This window comes from Zingiber officinale, chromosome 7A, assembly GCF_018446385.1.
Source record: "Zingiber officinale cultivar Zhangliang chromosome 7A, Zo_v1.1, whole genome shotgun sequence".
Lineage (NCBI taxonomy): Eukaryota > Viridiplantae > Streptophyta > Magnoliopsida > Zingiberales > Zingiberaceae > Zingiber > Zingiber officinale.
This window is the reverse complement of record NC_055998.1, coordinates 105,240,199-105,265,493: the sequence shown is the minus strand read 5'-3', so window position 1 is coordinate 105,265,493 and position 25,295 is coordinate 105,240,199. Positions and strand designations below refer to the sequence as shown.

The following is a 25,295-nucleotide window of genomic DNA, read 5'->3' as shown; positions in this document are numbered from 1 at the left end:
CAACTAGCCTTTCTTCTTCGCCAAGATCCGATCTTTACGTAATTAAGAACATTAATTGATCAGTTGACTTATCACCTTGATCGGTCGACTGATCCCTAAAAGTTTCTTCTTTGCTGATATTCGGATCTACCACTGTGCTTTTCAAACTTGGTATGGTCAATCGATCCCTGAGTTCAATCGACCGATCCTCCTTGAATACCAATTGTGTTCTACTACTTGATCTGAACACTGTTGCAAAGTCAGCTTGGTTCGGTCAACCGATCCTTCATGTTTGATCGACTGATCCTTCTTGTTCAGTCGACCGATCCTTCTTGTTTGGTCGACCGATCCATCTAGATTTTGTAAAATAGAGTTAGTTTGCACAGTATATAAAATATCCCTACAAAACAAAGTTAGCACAGTATAATAATGCATGAATAGGAAAAGGCAGTAAGACATATCTTGATCTCAACTTAGATACCTACCAGTTTCTTCAGTTGGATTAGCGACATAGTGTGTCACGCCCCTAGAGGAGCCCCTACCGACAAAATTTCGACAATATCTCCCCTGTACCGATGACAATATGAAGCATAAGTACATATATCCACAGACATACTCATCAGCAGTATACAACAACCAACATGGTTGGATAAATAACACAACCACGCAGTTTTAATAGCAGCCCACACGGCTGAAACATAACACAGCGGAAATCATAAAATAAAGAACATAAAACAACAGAACAACTAACTGCGAGCCAGCTCAGCTTGACACAATATTAACAAACCCAATACAAGATACCACAAATGATACTCCAAATGACAGAATACACAAATACAAGAACAAGTACAAAACCAAAATACAAATAGCATAAGGAATACCAAAATCATAAAATCATCCTCGAATGTGACGTGGGGTTGGCAGACAAGTTCCCCAGGATACTCCATAAATCCTTTACCTGCTACCTGGCGAAATAACCAGTTTACGGGGTGATGAGTATAAAAACTCAGCGAGTAATAGACAGATAGTGCATGAACATAATATAGAACTAGAGATACAAAGGTATACAGTCTCATAGGAAATATAGCAGATACTGTGATATCATAATAAGTGTCCATATCTGTAACCATATCCTAAGCTAGTAAGGTCGGGAATAGTATAGACATGCTATGGTACTGCTCATAACTGCAAGAGCATCATGTGAGATATATTACCAATAAGTAAAGAAGTGTCCAAATATATACCTCAGGTATATATCTCAACTTATGTGAGCATATTAGCATAAGTAAGCAACAGCAGCATAAGTAAGCAATAACAATATAAGTAAACAACAGCATCAACAGGTATAATAATAACAGCGTATGCACGGATGGTCACTCCCGCCCACCCCTCTGCACCATGACCCCTGTATGGTCGAGAGGTCGGGTTAGTGACAGATTGTACACCACTCCAGCTACCACTACTCTCGAGTGGCCGAGGGGATAGTTGCATAGTAGCTGAATAGCTACGTCTGCGATGAGGGTCCCTGCTGCCCGTGACTCCAGCTATCACTACCGATGAGTGTGCGAGTGGGGGGCACAACAGGACAAGCTGCATGCTCCAGCTGCCACTACCCATGAGTGGCCGAGCGTGCGGCCCTGACCAACGACCCTCTCAACCACAAGGGAGACATGGTCGCCGGCATGCATGCAATGACATGATGCGTAAAATGCAGCAGTCATCATAAATATATAAACAGAAACAGGTATGCTACATGAAGCCAGCATGCTCAGTAAGAAACATGAATAGATAGCAGTCAAAGCAAGTAAACATGGTATCTGGTATCAATATATCCAGTGTCTGGTATATGCTAAATATCATATAGACAACAACGTGAGATTGTATAGATACAGAAACGAGTAGCTTAAAGATTGAGTGGAAGTATCAAACGCAGGAAAAATACGAGTTGAGTCAAGATAATTACAGGAACTATCCGGAAATATAGCTCATGCACTAAGATCAATGTACTAAAGAGATAAAACAAGAAGTACCCGCCTTAAATGTAGATTGTGTCAAATAATTCCACATACGTTTGTCTCGAATCAAAGTCCTGCACCAAATCATAAGATCACAACCAAATTCCTTCATACATCAAATAGCTAACATAAATCCAAATCCAATTAGGTAACCCTAATTGGATCCATCATAAATCCTTCAAATTCCACTAATCACTAATTAACTCCCAACATCAATTTAATGATTCTGATAATACTCACGAACTCATCTAACTCAATCCATCAACTATCCACACTACAGTCAAAAATGAAATCAAATCTCATCCTGTATCAACTGATTCCGAATCTAATATAAATCCACATCAATCATTAACTAACCTAATAAACCAATCTCCTAACTGGAAATTCAGAATCTGATTAAGCTCATACCTAATCCTTACCTTTTCATCTGCATCGGAACAGTGGCGACCACTCTAGTGAACGGGTCGTAGTGGATCACAGCACTGAAGAGGGTGTCGGCTCCCATAGTAATCATCCATGTCACCTCTCCCGATAGCCTTGGCTGCAACATCGTCGAGCTGACCTTACCCCAAGGGCGGCAGCATCAAGCTGGAATCATCCTGTACAAGGACCACTGTGACTCAATCAAGCTAGGGCTCAGGCTAGGGTGATGGCCATGTCGAGCGCAGATCGAACCCGATCGGGGACTTCCAACAGATATCCAGCATGCTCGGCCGATTGTGAATCGACGGCTAGGGTTCAGTTGAAGAGGTGGAATCAGATGCAATGAAGTGACCTCATAGCTCCTCTTCCCATCGGCGAGCAAGGAGAAAGGACAGCAGCGACTCCTCTCTTCTAGTCGGAGGCGATGGTGGCAGATCTGGAAGAGAGGAGCGCACCGTCGGTAGTGAATCGGGAGAAGGGATCAGCGAGTCGGCTTGATGGGGACCGAGAGAAGGCGACGGAGAAGGAGGCACGGGGAAGAGGGAAACCGTGTACAACGGCGTGAAAGCCCATGACAAGGATCCCCTCGCCAACGCCCAGCAAACGCGGTCTCAGGTGTGGCAGCTAGCGAGAGAAGGGCGACGTCGACGACGTTGGGTAGAGATGAGACGAAGAGGAAATGGGGAGAGGAGATGATTCGGGAGGTGTTCAGCGCATAAGAGGGAGGGAGAGGAGGAGAGGAATAATATTATATACCTAGGTTTAATTAATTAAATCTTAAGTTCATTCCTCAATTAACTCTCATTTTTAGATATTCTAAATAGGTTCTTCCCAAGCCTATGAACATATCCCCTTCAATTACATCATACGAGCTCCGATTAAATTCCAGAAAATTTTTAAAAATTCTTGAAAAATCAATAAGATTATTTGTCAAATAACTTTATTATTTAATTATTATTTGGGTACTGTATTTTATATTTTCCCCCACTAACAAAAATTTGGTCCATAAATTTATTGCTCAACTCAGGGATCCTCATCTAAGAGTAACATCCAAGCAACAAATCTCTAGCCGTAAAGGATGACTTTGTGGGTTCTGAGCTCACCCTGCTTCCGCTACTCACCCACTGCTGTCTAACCAACGGTGAGTAAATCAATTTCATCTGGAATCCATAATCCCCTATCAACATATCCTCAAACATCTGTATAGGGCACTCAAACTATCCATCTGCCTGAGGGTGGAAAACTATATCACAACAAAGCTTAATACTTATAGCCTGCTATAACACTACTGGAACCACGATGTGAATCACGAATCTCCATCTGGTAAAATACTCAGAGATATACCCTAATGTCCGGTGATCCCTCTACAGTATAACCCAGCTAATCGATCCAACGAATTCATCCTATGAATTGATAGCTAGGGAGCAAATTTGCCAACTGAACAATGATTACCCAAAGCATCATATCCTCTCCATGTCCTGGATAATCACACAATAAAGTCCATCGTATCAAGCTCTCATTTCCATTCCAGTATCCGAATCTACTGGGACAATCCTACCGGTCTCCGATGTTCAACCCCCCACATGCTGACACACTAGACATCAAGATACAAAATTCACAATGTCTTCCTTCCTGTTGTTCCACCAGTAGGAACTCTTGAAGTTTCTATACATCGAGTGCCACTCAGACGTATAACAAATCTGTATCGGTGTGCTTCTTGGAGTAACTCCTCTCGGACTGGCTGAGACTCAAGAACACACACAATCTCCCACGGAGACAATGAATTTCGCATAAATGATGCCTTCATTTTCAACGTGAAAATGGTAGTTACTAACTCCATATCATGAGTCGAATAATTTTCTCACAGTCTTTCAGCTGTCGAGAAGAATATAGTACTACTCGACCGTACTACTTCAGAACTGCACCCAACCCCTAGTACCATACTTCTGTGTAGAGTATAAATCCGTCTACACAAGAAGGTGAAACAGAGACGGTGCAGTTATCAACTTTTCGTTTCAATTCATGAAATTAGACTCAAAAACATATGTCCAGGAAAATTCCACACTCTTCCTAGACAGTCAAGTCAACGACATAACAATGCTGGAGAACCCTCAACCAATCTCTGGTAATATCTAGCCAGACCAAGGCAGCTGCGAGTCTCCTGTACAGACTTCAACTACTCCCAACTAGTAACAGCTTCTATCTTCTGTGGATCCACTGATATATCAATATGTCCCAAAAATTCCACAGAAGACAATTGAAATGCGTACTACCGAACTTCGCATAAAAATGTTCCCATCGAAACATCTCCGGAACTATGCGAAGAGGGTGTTCGTGATCCACCTCGGATCTGGAATAGATCACAATATTGTCACTGAAGACAACATCACTGATCCAAATACCCTAGAAATACCAGATTTATCGAGTCTATGAAAACATCTAGGACACTATAAGCCTAAATGGTAAAACCAAAGACTCATAATATCCATACAACGAACATTTTCTACCCTAAGAGTCCCGACAACAAGTCTAAAATCTGATTACTAACTACATAAATATCAAGACATACTACTCCTCATATCACTATCAACATCTAGCACCAAATAATAGATCACCAAGTCAAACATCCACGAATAGATCGTCAACAAATGATCGTCAACATAGAGTTTGTCCCTTCTTGGGAGACGACCTTCCTGTCGCTCCACTCTAGTTGATTACCTCAACGTATCTGTCAAATATTTGGTCCTCCAGATCTATTGGATTTTCTCTACTCAGTGTCTGATTGTCTAATCCACTAAAACTTTTCCTACAATATTAAATTAGCCAACAATAATAATAGTAATGCAAAATACTATGATAAAACTAAACTTAGATTTACCAAAATTCATTGGTCCGGTCGACCGCCCACAATCAATCGAAAACCTCTCGATCAACCTTGCTTGTAGTTTATTCCTCCAAGACTTCTTGCTACCTAAGGTTATCTCTCCCTAGGATTTTCTCCACCTGGCTTCACTCACCAAGACCTAGGGTTACCTGCCCCTAAGGTTTTCACCACTTGGCTTCATTAACCAGGACCTACGATTACGTCCTCCTAGGATTTTCACCACTTGACTTCACTTACCAGGACTTAGCATCAGATCGACTTGTCAGGGATTCGATATCGAGTCCTACAGACCTACCGAATCTTCCTACCTGATTTTCACAATCTGCCAAGATTTCCCTTGCCTAGCCACAACTACCTACCCGCAGTTAGGACTTCCCTTGCCTAATCACAGTTGGGACTCTTCACTCAGTAGAGTTCTTATCCTATCCTTACTAGTCATCTAGTCAACCTTGACCTGACTAGACTCTATAAATATATTATCAAAACATTAAAACCCTGGAATCGATTGCACTAACACCTCTAAAACTCTTGAGTATACACATGTCTAACATTCTTGATTCTAGGCACTGTAGAGTTATTAGTGAATTTGGTCAAAACTTGTTGATGACCCTAGACACATCAGAACCAAATGAAACTAAGACAAATGAGTTCCTTGCATCCCCTGAGTCTCATCATGTCCTCAAACCTCATTTTCAAGGCCTAAAATGTATCCTGTCAGTTTCTAAAATCTACACAATCTTTAGTAAATTTAGCATAAACACATTGAGGGACCTAGGACCATCATACTAACTCTAATACACCATTATAGGATTCCTTGGAGCCTCTTGAATTTATACATGTCCAACATTCTTCATTCTAGATATTATATGACCATTAATATATTTTGATTGAAATTTACTAATGACCCTAGACACATCGGAACCGATAAAAACCACCACAAGTGAGTTCCTTATATCTCTCTATGAGGTCCTCAGTGTTATGGTGCCGCAGTAGGACATATAGGTTGTCACCTAGGCACCCGCGGTTCGAACCCCAGGTATGACATATTTGCAGGAATTTTTCCTCCAAATGGGGGCGTAACCAAAGGATGCTGGGCTTCTGGGCTAGCTGTCGCGTGCGCTTCCCGATTTATCCTGATGACCGGTGGAAAACTTCCGTGGGACTGGACCGATCACCCCAGAAATAATCAATGAGACTAACTAGGATTATCATTTTTTCTTATATCTCTCTCTCAGTCTTTCCATGCCCTCAAACCTAATTTCAAAGGCCTAGACTGCGTCCTGCCAGTTTTTGAAATCTGCATAATTTTTAGTAAATTTGGAACAAATTCACTATGAGACATGAAATCATCATACTCAACTACTAGACGTCACTAAGGGTACATTTGGTTCCGGGTTATCCTTAATAACCTTGGTTATCCATCCAAGGTTATCAACGAAAACCTTGTTTAGTTTAGGTAATCGATGATTCCCGAGTAATGTTCCATGTCTGACACGCTAGCAAAAGGGGCATGCAACCTAGAATCGGAAAACCTCAGAAAATTAAGGTTTTTCTTGATCTCAGGGTTAACAAATTTTTTTTACCCAAAATATTCTCGAATAAGAGAAAAATATGATAAAAAGAAAAATGTAAAGAAAAAATATAAAAATAAAAAATAAAATATTTTTTTAAAAAAAAATAAAAAAATGCAAACAAATTTAAGAAATAGAAAAAACATTAAAAAATTTAAAAATGGAAAAATTTTAAAAAAGCATAAAAATAGAAAAATATACAAAATTAAAAAAAACGTAAAAATAATAAAAATGTAAAAAATTAAAATATATATATAATTTTTTTAAAAAAATAGAAAGAAAATATAAAAAAAATAAAAAAACATAAAAAATTAAAAAATTAAAAATCTTTAAATTTTTAAAAAAAATAAAATAACACATAAAAATAAAGAAAAATGTGAAAAAAATTGAAAAATTAAAAAAAAACTTTAAATTTTTTTTAAAAAATAAAAAAAGAAATAAAAGAAAAGAAATAAAATAAAATAACACATAAAAATAAAGAAAAATATGAAAAATAAAAAATAAAAAAATAACGTAGAGTTTTTTAAATAATAATAATAATAATAATAATAATAATATATATGGTTGGTTTTGTAACTAAGGGTAATATAGTAAAATATTAAATTAGGTTATTTATTAAAATCTTCAAACAAACAAGTTTTTGTTGCATTATCTAGGTTGAACCAAACAACATTTGATTATGTTTTATTTCTCATAACCTTAGTTATGTGATTACTTGGTAGTCACATAACTAATGTTATACATGATAACTTTAATCAAACACACTCTAAAGAATATTTCTTGAACCTCTTGAATTTGTATATGCCCAACATTCTTTTGTATACACAAAACACACTCTAAAGGATATTGTACTATTATTAGTAAATTTTGATCGAGATTTGTTGATGGCCCTAAACACAAAACACATCAAAACTGACAAAAATGATAAACTTATGTTAGAAGGATTTTTAGATGTAGATTTAATTAGTAATATTGATTTTTAAAAAATCTATTACTGGATAATCATCTTTTTATTCATTTTCTAAGCATATAAACACTAAGAATAAAAAAATCTAATATGTGAACTACTACAATTTGAGAAAATTCATGGGGATGAAAATGATGCACATGAGGAGAAAAAACAATTCACAATGTTAAAAAAAAAAAAAAAGGTTGACAGTGAATTTGAATAGATTTATAGCAATTGGAAAAAAAAATCCGATTCATTAAAATCAGCTAATGCCACAAAGTTAGGTCATAATCTCAGTTCTCCTAACAAATGTGTAGTAGTGAAGATCTCATGCTATCCACAAGCTTCTTGCGAACATCCACAACATCCAATAAACTTTACCCAAATCTCCAACCTCTTCTTCACAAATAACACAACCACTGACTGCTATGTTGCTCTCCTCTCCCACCATCTCCTTCGCCCAATCCTCTGCCCTCTTCCTCCCCCCTTCCCATCTTTCTTTCCTTTCCAATTCCTCTCCGTCCACTTCCTCCTCCATCGTCTTCTCTCCTCGGCATTTCTTCAAACGACACACACTCAACCTCACCATCAACGCATCCACTTCCCCTCCTCCTCCAGTAACCAAATTCGCCCAGTCCTTCCGATCAGAATCACCCAAAGACGTCAATGTTCTCGTCACCGGCGCCACCGGCTACATCGGCAAGTTCGTCGTCCGTGAACTCTGTCGCCGCGGCTTCAACGTGATCGCCGTGGCCCGCGACCGCAGCGGCATCCGCGGCCGCGACGACAAGGCTCGCACAGACCAGCAGCTCGCCGGCGCCACCGTCTGCTTCTCGGACGTCACTGACCCCGACGCCCTCGCCGGGGCCCTCGACGCCCTCGGCCGCCCCATCGATGCCGTCGTCTGCTGCCTCGCCAGCCGCGGAGGCGGCATTAGCGACTCGTGGAAGGTGGACTACGGCGCGTCCAGGAACAGTCTCCTCGCCGGGCGCCGCCTCGGGGCCTCCCACTTCGTCCTCCTCTCCGCCATCTGCGTCCAGAAGCCGCTTCTCGAGTTCCAGCGCGCCAAGCTCAAGTTCGAGGCGGAGCTGGAGGAGGAGGCGGCGCGCGACCCGGCGTTCACCTACAGCATCGTGCGGCCCACCGCGTTCTTCAAGAGCCTGGGCGGGCAGGTGGAGATCGTCAAGGACGGGAAGCCCTATGTGATGTTCGGCGACGGGCGGCTCTGTGCCTGCAAGCCCATCAGCGAGGCTGACCTCGCCGCCTTCATCGCCGACTGCGTGATGGACGAGGACAAGGCATGCAAGATTCTGCCTATCGGCGGGCCGGGCAAGGCATTGACGCCATTGGAGCAGGGGGAGTTACTGTTTAAGCTGCTCGGCCGGGAGCCCAAGTTCTTGAAGGTGCCCATACAAGTCATGGACTACGTCATCGGAGTTCTCGATTTCCTCGCCAAAATCTTCCCATCGCTGGAGGATGCGGCCGAGTTCGGCAAGATCGGGAGGTACTACGCGGCGGAGAGCATGCTGGTCCTGGACCCGGAAACCGGGGAGTACTGCGCCGAGAAGACGCCGAGCTACGGGAAAGACACATTGGAAGATTTCTTCGCCAGGGTGATCAGAGAAGGAATGGCTGGTCAGGAACTGGGAGAGCAAACCATCTTCTAGTCGCCACACGACCAACGACTCAGACTTTTTGCGTTAAATTGCAAACAAAGAAGAGCTTGGCTGCGAAAAGCTCTGCTAATTCTAAACCCACTGTTCTTGTGTTCTTGCTTGGGAGTAATGATATGCATTCTTAAAGCAATTTCTGATTGCCATTTACTGGTGCTCCGACGTTACTAAATTGTTTTCGTATTGCTCGTATGTTTCTATTGTTGACGTTACAAAACAGTTGGTGTTGCTGAAGAGGAAATCAATCTCGATCATTGGTTAAACAACGGTTTAGTCTATAATTCACGTTCTGTTTTCCTCCTCTCAGCGAAAGCTCCGTGAAGATCCTCTGCATATGTGTTGTGTGTATCAGGAGTTAGGAGGAGGCCAGAAATAGGGCAGGAAAGAAACAAGAGATGCTAAAGATGAGAGATTGATTTCCAAAATTTAGAAATTTGCTAGATTTTGGAGGAGCCAGATTTAGTCGTGCTTGGCAGCTTCCTTCTCCTCAAATCTCTCGCCTTTCCTGTCTTCGAAGCTGCCCTCGATGGCTCGTCTGTTCTTATAATTGCACCACCTTTCCTCCATTAATTCCACCCACATTGATCGCGGATCTCGATTGATAGAATTTATTCTTCTTCCTCTCCTCCGTCGACATGGGTTGCGGCGGCTCCAAGCAGGCAGGATGTCGCCACCGGGACATCACCGCCGGCTCCGTCGGTCGTCCAGCGTCGCTGAGGGTAAAAGGTCGGAGGAGAAGGGCGCCGACTCGACCAAAGTAAGCGATTCTGCGGCTGTGGACGACGCCAAAAAGGCCCCGGCTGACGGGGAGGCGAAGCTGGCGGCTAAAGGTTCGTCTTCCGAGGAGTACTTCTCGTCGAGGCGGGATCCGGATAGCCTAGATGCTGTGGCGGCGGGAACAGAGGTTGCAGCTGACTCATTGCCCGGTGAGCACGTGGACGCTAATGCAAGTGTGAAAGCAGGTGAGGACAACGAAACCTCGGCAGTGCCGGAGCTGGAGAAGGAAGAGGAGAAGAAGGACAAAGAGGAGACGACCGCCGAAAAAGAAAAAGAAAAAGAAAAAGAAAAAAAAGGTATATATATTTACTTGATTTCTAAACATTCTGATCAGAATTCCTTGGATTATCATCCTCCAAATTTAGCAATAATATTCAGACACAATAGTTTCAATGATACTTCTATGATCAATATTCAAACAAAATCATTTGATCATACCGTCTCACTGTTAATTTCTTAGGGAAATCAATTGGAAATCTCTCTGTAGACTTCAAAGAGGCCATTTCTTCGGATGAAAAAGAAGTAGAGGCACCTGCAATGGAAAAGGAAAATACAGAAGTAGCGAGGATCACTGCGGAAGAGAAGAACTCAGGGGAAAGCAAAACTGCGACCTGATCATCGATCTCTACTCGTTTCACTATAAAGATAATTTAAATATGTATTTTTTCTTTTCATTTCAGACATGTAATGTGCATTCAATCATTAGACGCTTCATTTTCACCAATTTAGATATCTAATAAGTGATATTTGTATTATTTATTTTCTATAAATTTCGTGTAAGTAAACAAGTAAAAACAAATATATGGAACAGAAATAAGATAATACACAGCTAAACAGCTGACGTAAATGTTAAGTAGGAATTCAGTCAAGAGTAATGAAATTAACACCAAAAGCAAGAACTAACCTTACATCATATTTATAATATACATTAACTATTAGCATGACATACACCTACATAAATTATGTTGGAAAAATGAATGGAAATGTAGATGAAATTGACTCTACTATGATAGTCCCAAATTGGAAGGAACGTGTACTTGGCTCTAATATAACGGAAAAATAGTTTTATATTGAGAGTTTTACGGCAAGATTTACATTGAATCACAACTTAATGAGATTATAGATATGTATGAATGAGAGGTTTTTTCTTACTTGTGCACTTTGATGGGGGTGCATATCTATGACCCGAATTGCACAAAACTTTGAATAAGAATTTTGAGCCTTTATTTAGCATAGCATCCAATCTTCATCAACTTTTTCCCACATTCTCTGCTCTTTCTCAACCTTTGTGGTGATAACGTTCGCATATAATTACCATAAACAATCCATACTTGGTTGCAGACATGATTGTATCAAAGGAAATATATGTCAATTCGAACTTCTAAGCATTGTTAGAGAGGAGACGAACCTATTTTAAGAAAATTATATTTACCACAAGTCTCGGCTTCTTAATAGATCCCTGACTCAACTTCTCGAGTTACTCGATAGCTCGACCACCTGACTTAGCTTCTCGAGTCACTCGATATCCTGATCTCCTAACTATCCTGCTTGACTCTTGAATCATCCAACAACTCAACCAATCGAGTACTCTGACTCAACTCTATCTCTCGAGTACTTGTGACTTGCCTATCTCCCTAGCTCCTTGATTCAACTTTTAGGTGGGATTAGTACTTGACTCTTCCAAGCACTCTGACCCCTCAATCTCTCGAGCTCCTTGACTCACTCGACTCAATGCCTGCTTGACTTCACTCCCCGAGCACTCTAGTTTGTGCAAGCGAGACTCCCGCTCATTAAGCAAATTAGATAAGTCTAAATTTGTATTTCCATTTGTAATACTTTTGTATTCCTGGTACCAACAAATTAAACACATCAGTACCAATAACTACAATTTCATCACATAAAGGAAACAAAATTATAGAAAATTTGGTTCCAAAAAAATATAAAAAATAAAATAAGAGTTGATCGGATCTGAGGTCTGCTCTCAATGTGTCCGTAGTTGAGCTCTTTTAGCAAATTGAATGCATGTCAAGTCGGCAATCAGACTTCCTTCTGAAGAGCTTCCGTCGAGCCGGCTATTTCAATGCGAAGTAATCGTAAGGACTCGGGCAAAGATCTCCGCCATGGGACACTGACAGGACTGGAAATAGACATAGAAGGGGTCATGATGTATCTTGGCGCGACCCCTTCAATGCTTAATTCAAACTCAGGGAGAGAGAAAATTGGAGAGGAAAGACCGTACTAAAGGAAAAAAAAAATAGTAAAATCAATCTCTTGGGTATACCTCTTAACAATTACCTTATATATAGAGTGAAGAGGCAACCTTGATCTTTCAGGGATGAACCTTTTCCCTCTCCTCCAAAAGGTGCGATCTCTTGTAACCGACACTTGCTCTGACTATTCACTACAAGATAAAAAAGAACACTCATACACAATACTTGGATAATATTTTTTGTAAAAAACGTTATCTTTGTTTTACAACGCTAATAGTGAAAATCATTATTTACATTTTTTTTATCAAAGATAACGCTTTTTTAAAAGTATTGTCTATGAATATCTTTTTTAGTGTCTATGAAAATGATTTTTAAAAATCATTGTCTATGACTGATGTATATAGATTACATATATTTTTATGCATGCTTTGATGCACATTCACTTATTTTCTTTGAGTATGTTCTATGCTATTACACTCCTCTTTATCATATTTTCAGCATAATTACTCTCTTTGTTGGAGATCTGCTCATTTTTTATTTTTCTTGATAGGATGCATTTTTGGAGTGAAAACGGAACTAAGGCGTGCTACTAAGTGACCAAAGAAGGAGAACAGAATTTGACCGTGCCCCCTAGCATGATCGTGTCTCCTGACCCGAGAGCAAGTATCCCACGACCATGCCACTCCGCTATAGACCATTCCAGGGCAGGCCATGCAGTTTCACACGGATGTGCCCCCTATCTAGAGCCCTATCGAGGTTAGGTCATGTGGTTTCACATTGTCGTGCTCTTCCTCCATAGCTAATTCACAGTGTGGTTGTGCCAAAAGGCACGACTGTGACACAGCCCTTGCCTGGGGTTGTACCCTACCTATAAAAAGGGTGTATTTTTCCTTTTCAAGGGGAGGAAGAATTTTTTTTCCTTTGGGGAGACCAATTTTGGTCCAAATCCGCTTATCCTTCGTGCCCCTGATTGATGGTCTGAAGATGTTTCTGTTGGGTTTTTCGGACCGCGAAAACCGCTTTTCGCGTCGCGGAAACCCCGAATCACCCAAAGCCGTAGATCCGTGCAAGGAAAAATTTCGAAAACACAAATACGAGTTTTATACTACGATCTACAGTAGATCTACAAAGGAAAAACCATTTTACCTTCGAGGCGTGCCCTTGCAAAATCCCGCTCGTCCAAGGTACTTGTCGGATCTCCAAAGTATCAAGGTAGAACTTCTCTAGTGATATCCACACGAACAAGGAGTGTCTCTCACACTCAAAGGATGGAGAAGAGAGCCCCAAGTGTGCTAGCACTTTCTAGAGCTCTCGGATAGGATTTAAATGGAGGGAAAAAGAAAGAAGAAAGGAAACTCTTACACTCAAGAAGTAGTCTCCTCTTTTGTGACCTTTACCCTTTCTTTCTTCTCTTGGAATACAACTCAACCACCTTCTCTCCCTTCATGGAACCCACGACCAAAAGAGAGGAGAAAGCAAGAGAGAGCTAAGGAGGAAGAAGATGGAATGAATGAGAATGAATTGCATTCACTCTCCTTCATGTGTGTGTAACCCCCTTCCCATTTAATGTGGCCATTAAAGAGGGGATTTGTAACCTCCATGAGGTGTCACACACATGTGCAACCATGATGATGTGGAGCATCATCAATGGTCCACCTTATGCCAACTCACAAATGAGGTGGCAAATGGTCAATTCAAAATTGACCTTTGATCTTCCTTCTCAAATCAAGTCAAATTTGACCAAATCTCTCTCATGGTTGATCTAATCTAACCATTTGATTCAAGCCAACTTAATATAATGAATCTAATTCATTTAATTAAATTGATTCAATGAGTCATAATCCAAATTAGACTCATTGAACACATGAATCAACTTGAGTCTAACTTAATTAGCCCAATTTGGATTACTCTTAATCCAATTTGGTTCATCATATGAACCTAATCCAATTGGTTCATCACATGAACCTAATCCAATTGGTTCATCATATGAACCTAATCTCCATCCACTTGTTCTTTGTGTGTGACCCAATAGGTTCTTGTAACGTTGGCAATGTTTCTAAACTCCTTTAGAAACATAAGCAATGAGCGGCATCTAGCAATACATCATTGCTACCCAAGTTACAAGAATGTTGAGATCCAACATCATCTTGTGACTACTAATTGTGACTCCTCACAATATGTGACAAGTGTCCTTCTATCCTAGACATCTAGATTGATTAATGTGAGGCATAGACTGTGTCATCCTCTAATCAATCTAAATCTTGAACTCCAAGTAGACTCACTCGATCAAATGAGCTCAACATCTAATGTTGACTCATTTGGGCATGGCCATGCACTTCGTGGTCTCACTCTATCAAGAATAGCGATGTCGCTCCCGTCATATGGGAGGGATAGATCCCATCTACATCACTCACATCCCTCTGTATAATTCGTTACATACCTAGTAATCGTCTTTATAGTCCACCCAGTTACGGGTGACGTTTGACGAAACTAAAGTACATAACTCCTTATATAGGGATCCATGGTGACTTCAGGTCTAAGGACTAATAGTCATACTAATAGCCACATGAGAAAGTATATGACACTCATATAACGATCCATGATACTTTCTCATGGCGGGTCATTCAGTATACATTCTCCAATGTATACCCATGTGTCAGCATGATATCTCTATATCCATGACTTGTGAGATCAAGTCATCGAGCTGACCTACATGCTAGTCTTATTGCATTAACATTGTCCCTGAATGTTAATACTCGACTAGGAATGATTTAGAGTAGTGTTCCCTATATCATCTCACTATCGATTCAACTAATCGATTGATATAGGTATGAACCTTCTACTCAAGGACGCTATTATACTTAGTCTATTTGACACTAATACAAATAAGTATAATAACCAAACAAATGCCTTTATTAATATATAAGAATATGATACAATGAGTCCATACAATCATCAAATGATTGGCTCTAGGGCTCTAACTAACAATCTCCCACTAGCACTAGTGCCAATCAGTATAGGCTCTAAGACCTAAAGACCTAGTGTGACCATCATGCTTCCTCTGTGCCAAAGCCTTGGTCAAGGGATCTGCGATCTCTGTAGGTACTCTGCAAATCTTCACATCTCCTCTATCGATAATCTCTCGAATGAGATGGAAGCGCCGTAGTATGTGCTTGGTCCGGTGTGAGCGAGGTTCCTTCGCTTGTTATAGCTCCATTGTTGTCACAATAGAGCTCAACTGGTCGGCGATGCTAGAACCACCCCAAGTTCGATGATGAACTTGGATCCAAATCGCCTCCTTCGCCTCGATGCAAGAATATACTCGCCTCTGTAGAATCAGCTCATCGTGTCCTACTAACTCTTCCACTCACAAGACCACCATTTAAGCAAAACACGAACCCCGATGCGATCGGTAATCATCCCGATCGGTCGGAAGCTAGCATCACCGTAACTCTTTACGGTTAGCTCATCATTGCCTCCATATATCAAGAAATATTCTTTAGTCCTTCTTAAGTACTTAAGAATATTCTTGACCGCTATCCGATGACTTTCACCTGGACTGGTATCTGCTCGTCATGCTCAAAGCATACGAGACATCGGGTCGAGTACATAGCATGGTATACATGATCGATCCTATGGCCGAGGCATAAGGGATCGATCCATGCGATCTCTCTCTCTAGAAGAGGGACCTTGAGTCTTCGAAGACTCACACCATGTGACATCGGCGAAATCCCTTTTGGAATTGCATGGCAAACCGAAGAAGTACCTTGTCAATGTATGTACTCGACTTAGGCCAAGCAATCTCTTAGATCTATCTCTATAGATCATCCTAGAATGCGGATGCCTCACCTAAGTCCTTCATTGAGAAGCAACTCCTAGCCAGGTCTTGATAGATCAAGCATAGGGATGTCCTTCCCAATGAGCGATGTCATCCACATACAATATGAGGAAGACAACTATGTCCCCTACAACCTTCTTGTAGACACAAGGTTCATCTTCGTTCTTGATGAAACCAAACTGTTTGATCGCATCATCGAATCGAAGATTCCAGCTCCGAGAAGCTTGCTTTAGTCCATAAATGGACCTATGCAGCTTGCATACTCTGCTAGTATGCTTTGAATCTACAAAACCCTCAGGTTGTGTCATGTACACATCCTCGAGTAGGTTTCCATTCAGAAACGCGGTTTTGACGTCCATCTGCCAGATCTCGTAATCGTGGTAAGATGCAATAGCAAGCATGATCCGAATGGACTTAAACATCGCTACTGGAGAAAAGATTTCATCATAGTCAATACCATGAATCTGCTTGAAACCTTTAGCTACCAAGCAACCCTTATAGATAAGTCCATCCATGTCAGTCTTTCTCTTAAAGACCCACTTGCACCCAATGGGTTTTACCCCTTCAGGTGGATCAACCAAAGTCCATACTTGGTTCGTGTACATGGATTCCATCTCGGATCTCATGGTCTCTAGCCATTTCTCGGAATCTGGTCTCATCACAGCTTCCTGATAGGTGGTAGGCTCATCCTCTATGAGCACAATGTCATCATGGTCAGACAAGAGAAAAGAGTATCTCTCAGGCTGACGACGTACCCTATCAGACCTGCGAAGAGGTATGTCTACTTGAACCGGTTGTTGTTCCTCAACTCCTTGTGGAACAACATCATCCACAACACTTTGTGGTTCCGGTTCAATTTCCATCGAGGCATTAGTGCTATTGTTCGCATCTTGAACTTCTTCAAGATCGAACGCGCTCCCACTAGTCTTTCTAGAAACAAAATCCCTTTCTAGAAAGACCCCAGTCTTTGCCACAACTACCTTGTGCTGACTGGGAATGTAGAAGTAATATCCCTTAGTTTCCTTGGGATATCCGATGAAATAACACTTGTCGGATTTGGGTCCTAATTTGTCTGAGACTTGACGTCGTACGTAAGCCTCACAGCCCCAAATCCTCATGAAAGACACCTGGGCATCTCTCCCAGTCCATATCCTATATGGTGTCTTTATCACGGCCTTGGATGGAACTCGGTTAAGAATGAAAGCTGCCATGTCTAGAGCATAACCCCAGAGGTATGTCGGAAGATCTGTGTGACTCATCATAGACCGTACCATATCTAATAAGGTACGATTCCTCCTTTCAGATACACCATTCCACTGTGGTGTTCCAGGAGGAGTGAGTTGAGATAAAATCCCACACTCAGCTAAGTAGTCACGAAATTCATGGCTTAAGTATTCACCACCTCGATCGGATCGAAGTATCTTAATACTCTTGCCAAGCTGGTTCTGTACTTCATTCTTGAATTCTTTGAACTTTTCAAAGGATTCGGGCTTATGTGTCATTAAGTACACATAACCGTATCTACTGAAGTCATCAGTAAATGTGATGAAGTACCTATAACCGCCTCTAGCAGCGACATTGAAAGGGCCACATACATCACTATGTATGAGTCCTAACAAATCAGTCGCTCTCTCGCTGTGCCCACTAAAAGGAGTCTTGGTCATCTTGCCTCGTAGGCATGACTCGCATATCTCATATGATTCAAAATCAAATGATTCCAACAAACCATCCTTATGGAGTTGGGATAAGCACTTGTCATTTATATGACCTAAGCGACAGTGCCAAAGGTAGGTTTGGTTCATGTCATTAGACTTGAACCTCTTGGTATTTACGTTATAGATAGGGCTCTCGAGGTCTAGAATATAGAGTCCGTTTATCAGAGGTGCACTACAATAGAACATATCGTTTAAATAGACAGAACAACATTTGTTCTTTATTATAAACGAGAATCCTTTCTTGTCCAAACAAAAAACTGATATAATGTTCTTAGTCAAGGCAGGCACATAACAACAATCATCTAATTCTAGTACAAGCCCAGAAGGAAGAGATAGATGATAAGTTCCTACAGCAATAGCAGCAACTCGTGCTCCATTGCCTACTCGTAGGTCTATCTCACCCTTCGTCAATGCCCTGCTATTCCTCAGCGCTTGTACATTAGTACAAATGTGCGAAGCACATCCGGTATCTAATACCCACGATGAAGAAATAGAGAGGTTGACTTCTATAACATGTATACCTGAAGTAGAAATCTTATTTCTCTTCTTCTTAAGATCTTCCAGGTATTCTTTAGAGTTCCTCTTCCAGTACCTTGCTTGTCCTTGATATAGGTGACAAAGATGCTTAACCATATCGTAAGCGCCCATCAACTCATGTTGCTTCTGAAGCTCAGAGTTCATGGTCGCGAGCATAAGACAGGACACATCTAATGCGTCATCTTGATGCTTCTTGTAAGCATCCCGGTCAGCTCGCGTGGCAGTGGCAGGAGGAGCCTCCGGAATGGGCTGCTCCAGAACGTACAGTTTACGTTCTTGGATGAGAACTATTCTCAAGTTCCTGTACCAGTCCAGGAAATTTGCTCCGTTGAGCTTGTCCTTCTTAAGGACAGAACGCAGAGAGAAAAAGTTCGTATTCGACGTCATGGTTATCTACAACAGAAAATTTGTAGAAATAAATATCATATTCTTTTAAATCATCTAATTAGGCCTTTAATTAAATGATGCTCCCACTAAATTTTATAATTCTTGTGGGACAAGATCCACATCATACTAACCCTTGAGTTAGCTTTGGCTAATACGCCCAAGGCTTAGTATGATTGGTAGGTAACAATTACCAATTACATCTCTATGCAACTCTTGTTTATAGAATCAATACCCGCATTTATATTAAAACTCGAGTTAGCTTTGGCTAATACGCCCGAGAGTTAATATAGATGTGATTTTGACCTATTCTTTTCCAACCGTTGGAATAATGCCTATAGTTGACTCGATCCAACCGAGTAACTAGGAATACTCAATCTAATTGAGTTTGTATTCATCCATGCGTTGATAGGCGGGACCAAGATTGTCCCTCCGTACCCTACCAAGATAATATGTATTGCTCTGCTTTGGCAGATTCAACAATACATGTGATCGAGGTAGTGATAGGTATCACGGCACGGTTAGGCATTTTGAGTTGGTTCGATCTAGATCTAATCTAATCGAGAAGGATACATCTTGTGCATGACTTAGATCTAATCTAATCGCATGGGTGCATCATGTGCACGACTTAGATCTAATCTAATCGTAAGGCACTAATTAATTAACTACTTACTAAATATGCATCACATACACAAGCAATTAATTAATCTATTTGTGATTTAGTCATGGCCCTACTACGATCTTCTCAAGCCAATGAGAAGATCGATTGGTCAACCTAGGGTCAACAACTTCTTCAAGCTCCTCCCTTTGACCACCTTGTGTTGCTCGTGCCCGCCTCGGAACTCCGTCTCGTGTGGACCCTCCACCGCTCCAATTTGTACATTACAATTTGAAACTCGAGTTACATTCGAGTCTAAATCTAATTTACAACAAGAAAATAAGAGAAGGCACGACGCGCAGGTCGCGAATATAATACAACACTCGCAAACACATAACGGCACGCAGGCCGTATTATGAATTACAACACAACCAATCATATTGGGTTTTGGGCCATGACTATCACAAAATTTATATATAATTCAAAATTATATATTTTCATAATTTTTCTATAATTTTAAAACTAATTTTTACAATTTTATGAGTAAAATTTCCCGGCGGTCCCGTTTAGCGCAATCGCGGAACGGATCCCCTTGCGGGGCCCAGGGGCAGCGCCCCTACCCGCGATCTAACCATCGCGAGGGTTCCTTTGCGATCCAACAGCGCCTAAACCCGCTGTCCCAAAACGATTTGGGCCGAGACATTGCCGTTTCGGAAAAATCTTCCCGGCGGGTTCGTTTTTAGCGATTTCGGGTGCAATCAAATCCCCTTGCGGGGTTAGGGGCAGTACCCCTACCCACGATCTAACCATCATGAGTTGCTCCTTTGCGATCTAATGGCACCCAAGCCCGCTGTCCCAAACGGATTTGGGGCAAAACGAAGCCGTTTTGGAAAAATCTTTCCGGTAGCCGAAGCCTACAAGTGCCGAGACACTTGTGCTTCGCTTCTACGGAAAAATTACCCATAAAAACTATAAAATCATAATTTTACAGAAAATTACAGAAACTTTAGTTTTCATAAAACCAAAAAACAAACTCGTATTCGCCTTGCACGTGGCTCTGATACCACTGTTGGGTTTTTCGGGCCGCGAAAACCGCTTTTCGCGTCGCGGAAACCCCGAATCACCCAAAGCCGTAGATCCGTGCAAGGAAAAATTTTGAAAACACAAATACGAGTTTTATACTACGATCTACGGTAGATCTACAAAGGAAAAACCATTTTACCTTCGATGCGTGCCCTTGCAAAATCCCGCTCGTCCAAGGTACTTGTCGGATCTCCAAAGTATCAAGGTAGATACTTCTCTAGTGATATCCACATGAACAAGGAGTGTCTCTCACACTCAAAGGATGGAGAAGAGAGCCCCAAGTGTGCTAGCACTTTCTAGAGCTCTCGGATAGGATTTAAATGGAGGGAAAAAGAAAGAAGAAAGGAAACTCTTACACTCAAGAAGTAGTCTCCTCTTTTGTGACCTTCACCCTTTCTTTCTTCTCTTGGAATACAACTCAACCACCTTCTCTCCCTTCATGGAACCCACGACCAAAAGAGAGGAGAAAGCAAGAGAGAGCTAAGGAGGAAGAAGATGGAATGAATGAGAATGAATTGCATTCACTCTCATTCATGTGTGTGTAACCCCCTTCCCATTTAATGTGGCCATTAAAGAGGGATTTGTAACCTCCATGAGGTGTCACACACATGTGCAACCATGATGATGTGGAGCATCATCAATGGTCCACCTTATGCCAACTCACAAATGAGGTGGCAAATGGTCAATTCAAAATTGACCTTTGATCTTCCTTCTCAAATCAAGTCAAACTTGACCAAATCTCTCTCATGGTTGATCTAATCTAACCATTTGATTCAAGCCAACTTAATATAATGAATCTAATTCATTTAATTAAATTGATTCAATGAGTCATAATCCAAATTAGACTCATTGAACACATGAATCAACTTGAGTCTAACTCAATTAGCCCAATTTGGATTACTCTTAATCCAATTTGGTTCATCACATGAACCTAATCCAATTGGTTCATCACATGAACCTAATCCAATTGGTTCATCATATGAACCTAATCTCCATCCACTTGTTCTTTGTGTGTGACCCAATAGGTTCTTGTAACGTTGGCAATGTTTCTAAACTCCTTTAGAAACATAAGCAATGAGCGGCATCTAGCAATACATCATTGCTACCCAAGTTATAAGAATGTTGATATCCAACATCACCTTGTGACTACTAATTGTGACTCCTCACAATATGTGACAAGTGTCCTTCTATCCTAGACATCTAGATTGATTAATGTGAGGCATAGACTGTGTCATCCTCTAATCAATCTAAATCTTGAACTCCAAGTAGACTCACTCGATCAAATGAGCTCAACATCTAATGTTGACTCATTTGGGCATGGCCATGCACTTCGTGGTCTCACTCTATCAAGAATAGCGATGTCGCTCCCGTCATATGGGAGGGATAGATCCCATCTACATCACTCACATCCCTCTGCATAATTCGTTACATACCCAGTAATCGCCTTTATAGTCCACCCAGTTACGGGTGACGTTTGACGAAACTAAAGTACATAACTCCTTATATAGGGATCCATGGTGACTTCAGGTCTAAGGACTAATAGTCATACTAATAGCCACATGAGAAAGTATATGACACTCATATAACGATCCATGATACTTTCTCATGGCGGGTCATTCAGTATACATTCTCCAATGTATACCCATGTGTCAGCATGATATCTCTATATCCATGACTTGTGAGATCAAGTCATCGAGCTGACCTACATGCTAGTCTTATTGCATTAACATTGTCCCTGAATGTTAATACTCGACTAGGAATGATTTAGAGTAGTGTTCCCTATATCATCTCACTATCGATTCAACTAATCGATTGATATAGGTATGAACCTTCTACTCAAGGACGCTATTATACTTAGTCTATTTGGCACTAATACAAATAAGTATAATAACCAAACAAATGCCTTTATTAATATACAAGAATATGATACAATGAGTCCATACAATCATCAAATGATTGGCTCTAGGGCTCTAACTAACAGTTTCCACCCTCTTCTTCATCTCCGAAAGCATAGGATTGGATCTGAAAACCTCTCATTACATTGGTTAAGCTTTTCTCCCTCTTCTTCTTAGATTGGGTTTTTAAGCTTACAATTTCTATGTCTTTGGATTCATCTCCCCTTATTATGGAGTTGATTCATTTGTTCTAGGCTTAAGAGAGTAGTTGTGATGTGTAATTGAGGTATACTCTTTGAATTTGTCAATTTCATATATGTATGACATGTTTATTCCTTTTATCTATTTGATTAAACGTGTGTGTGAAGTATTTATGCTTAAATCTCATGTTTGATTGCATGATTGTAATGATTTACTCACCCTGTAAAGGGAATGCGCTAAATCGTATGACCGGAGGGCCCTAGTGATAAGTATCCCTTTAACCAAATATCTAGAGTATCACCTTGAAAGGGATGACAATTCTCCACAAGGAAGCATTGAATCAAGTTTAATGGGCTACTTCTAATCCTATGTTAGTAAATTTTTTGTGTAACCTAGTGAACGTACGACCGAAGAGTCTTAGTGACAAGGGTATCCTTTTAGCTAAACTTCCTAGATTACCTCTTCTACTTAATAGCATCAGATACCAATATAGATACCACTCCGACATGACTATCACGGGATAGTATCAGTATTGAGTTAGACTTCCTACATGCTCATAAGGATTGAGGATGGGGTGATGGACAATCTTAATACATTAATTAGTGTCACAACAAAACTAAACTCCTAGGGTGCTTCCCTTGATCAAATTTACTCAACCAACTCTTTTTCTAGCTCTTTCTTCTCTTTACTTCTCTCTTACCTTTAGTGCGTAAATTCACTACACTCAATCATTTAGCTAATTCACCATACTAAGTCTCTAGTGCTTAACCCAATCTCTATGAATTTGATATTTTTTATTATTGATGATGTAATCATACACTTGAGGTAGCGTAATAATAAACTTTTTTAGAGTCTACGACAATATATATATATATATATATATATATATGTATTGTAATATGTTAAGGGGATATATTAATGTATTAAGAATTTATATAAGGAAATGTTAATATTTTTAATTGATTTTTTAAATTTAAAATATTAAAAAAAACAAAAAAAACAAAAAAAAACAAAGCGATCTCCTGCGCGACGTGCACAGTCGCGCACTGTGCGTGCTGCGCAGGAGATCAACACTCTATATATATATATCAGTTAACAAATTAAAATGGATAATCATTCCAAAAAATTCTCAATCTTTAACCCTCAATCCCATCACCCTCATCCTTGCCCAAAATCTACTAGCACCTGCACACTGACGACCACACCATGAATCCATTATCCATGTCCAAGAGTGCATGGTGCAGTCAACGTGCCTCTCGTTTGGCTTTCCTCCGAGTCACTGTGCATCTCCTTTTGCTTTCCTTCGAGTCACCCATTTGACATAAACATGATTCAAGCCTCTCACTCCCCCGTCATCTTCCCAATAGGAGAGTGATTTAATCGGCAGCCTTATCTCAAATTATTTAAAATAAACTATTTAAAATTTATAAAATTAGTGTTGATTATTTTTTTTTCATTAACCTAATATATGTGTGTTCCCAAAACCAGAATACTCTCGGAAAGAAATTGATGAGGTGCATTTTGAATTTGTAGAATGTAAACAAAATCATATTTATAAGTATGTACGAAATGTTAGTCGCCATAATTCTATTTAGATTCAAGTTTATGTATGAGCAAATTGAAAATAGTTTCATAGTCATCTTTTCCATTTAATTAAAGTTATATAGATGTTACATTTGGAAAATTCTATTTATTTTATTGGGGATGTTATTTATGGTTGTTATGTAATTTAATTCTATGAGTATATTTGATTTAAGTTATCATGTATAACCTTGGTTATGTGATTACCAGATAATCATATAACTAAGGTTATAGGGAATAAAATATAATCCTAGTATTGTTTGGTTCAACCTAAGTAATGATATAATCTAATTTAATATTTACTATATTACCCTTAATAATATTATGATTAAAAAATATATTTAGATTATTTTATTAAGTTAGGAATTGATTAATAATTAACTAAAGTTTAAATTAAAAAAACAAATCCACTTTGAATTATTTTTTACTGTGTTCTTTTCTCCAACATCATCCGCATCCCCCCTGCGAGCTCGTCGACGTAACGGGCAGTGTCGATGTCATCATCAGGGTGGATGGTGAGCGTGACAACATAGCCATCGAGAAGGAGAGGGTGTTGGTGCAGTGGGACCGGCAAGAGGGGGTGAATTGCTTGAAAATAAAAGAGTATACCCTCCTCAAGTCTTTCAACTCAAAAGAAAAAATGCAACAGTAATAAAGTAAACTAAAAGAAAAAGACTCAGCAATTTACTTGGTTACAACAAAAAAGGTTGTTAATCCGAGGTAGTAGAAAAATCTCTGAAAGATCTCCTTCTCTAGAGGCGGAGAAACCTTTTACACACTAGAAGCTCAGAACTATTACTAGAAAATGAATACAAAGTTGAACGCTTGATTGATGTCTCATTCATAGGTCCAGGGGCCCTTTTATAGCCCCTGGAAAGTCTATTCCGTAGGTCGAAGGCATCTCCAACTGAGGTCCAAGTCGCCTCAGCTCGGGTGAATGGATAGAACTCTATCCGGTTGACAACGGTCGTTTTGACCAGGG

At 40.3% G+C, this 25,295-nt stretch overlaps 2 protein-coding genes across 2 annotated transcripts; both read left to right on the top strand.

The window, feature by feature from the left end:
• Positions 1–8,099: 8,099 nt before the first annotated feature.
• LOC122001944 (divinyl chlorophyllide a 8-vinyl-reductase, chloroplastic-like) lies at positions 8,100–9,627 on the top strand. The gene has a single exon (XM_042556937.1). It carries the CDS (start codon positions 8,250–8,252, stop codon positions 9,486–9,488), a length of 1,239 nt encoding a protein of 412 aa, XP_042412871.1. The 5' UTR covers positions 8,100–8,249; the 3' UTR covers positions 9,489–9,627.
• Positions 9,628–10,158: 531 nt separating this feature from the next.
• LOC121999588 (uncharacterized protein DDB_G0279979-like) lies at positions 10,159–10,886 on the top strand. Its single transcript, XM_042554246.1, has 2 exons — positions 10,159–10,567; positions 10,732–10,886. Exons 1-2 carry the CDS (start codon positions 10,159–10,161, stop codon positions 10,884–10,886), a joined length of 564 nt encoding a protein of 187 aa, XP_042410180.1.
• The last annotated feature ends 14,409 nt before the right edge of the window (positions 10,887–25,295 follow it).

Bases quoted from the DNA above. Each gene is read 5' to 3' on its own strand.
- LOC122001944 (XM_042556937.1), top strand. From the start codon at position 8,250: ATGTTGCTCTCCTCTCCCACCATCTCCTTCGCCCAATCCTCTGCCCTC.
- LOC121999588 (XM_042554246.1), top strand. From the start codon at position 10,159: ATGTCGCCACCGGGACATCACCGCCGGCTCCGTCGGTCGTCCAGCGTC. The intron at 10,568-10,731 runs GTATATATATTT...TTAATTTCTTAG, and splicing joins AAAAGAAAAAGAAAAAAAAG to GGAAATCAATTGGAAATCTC.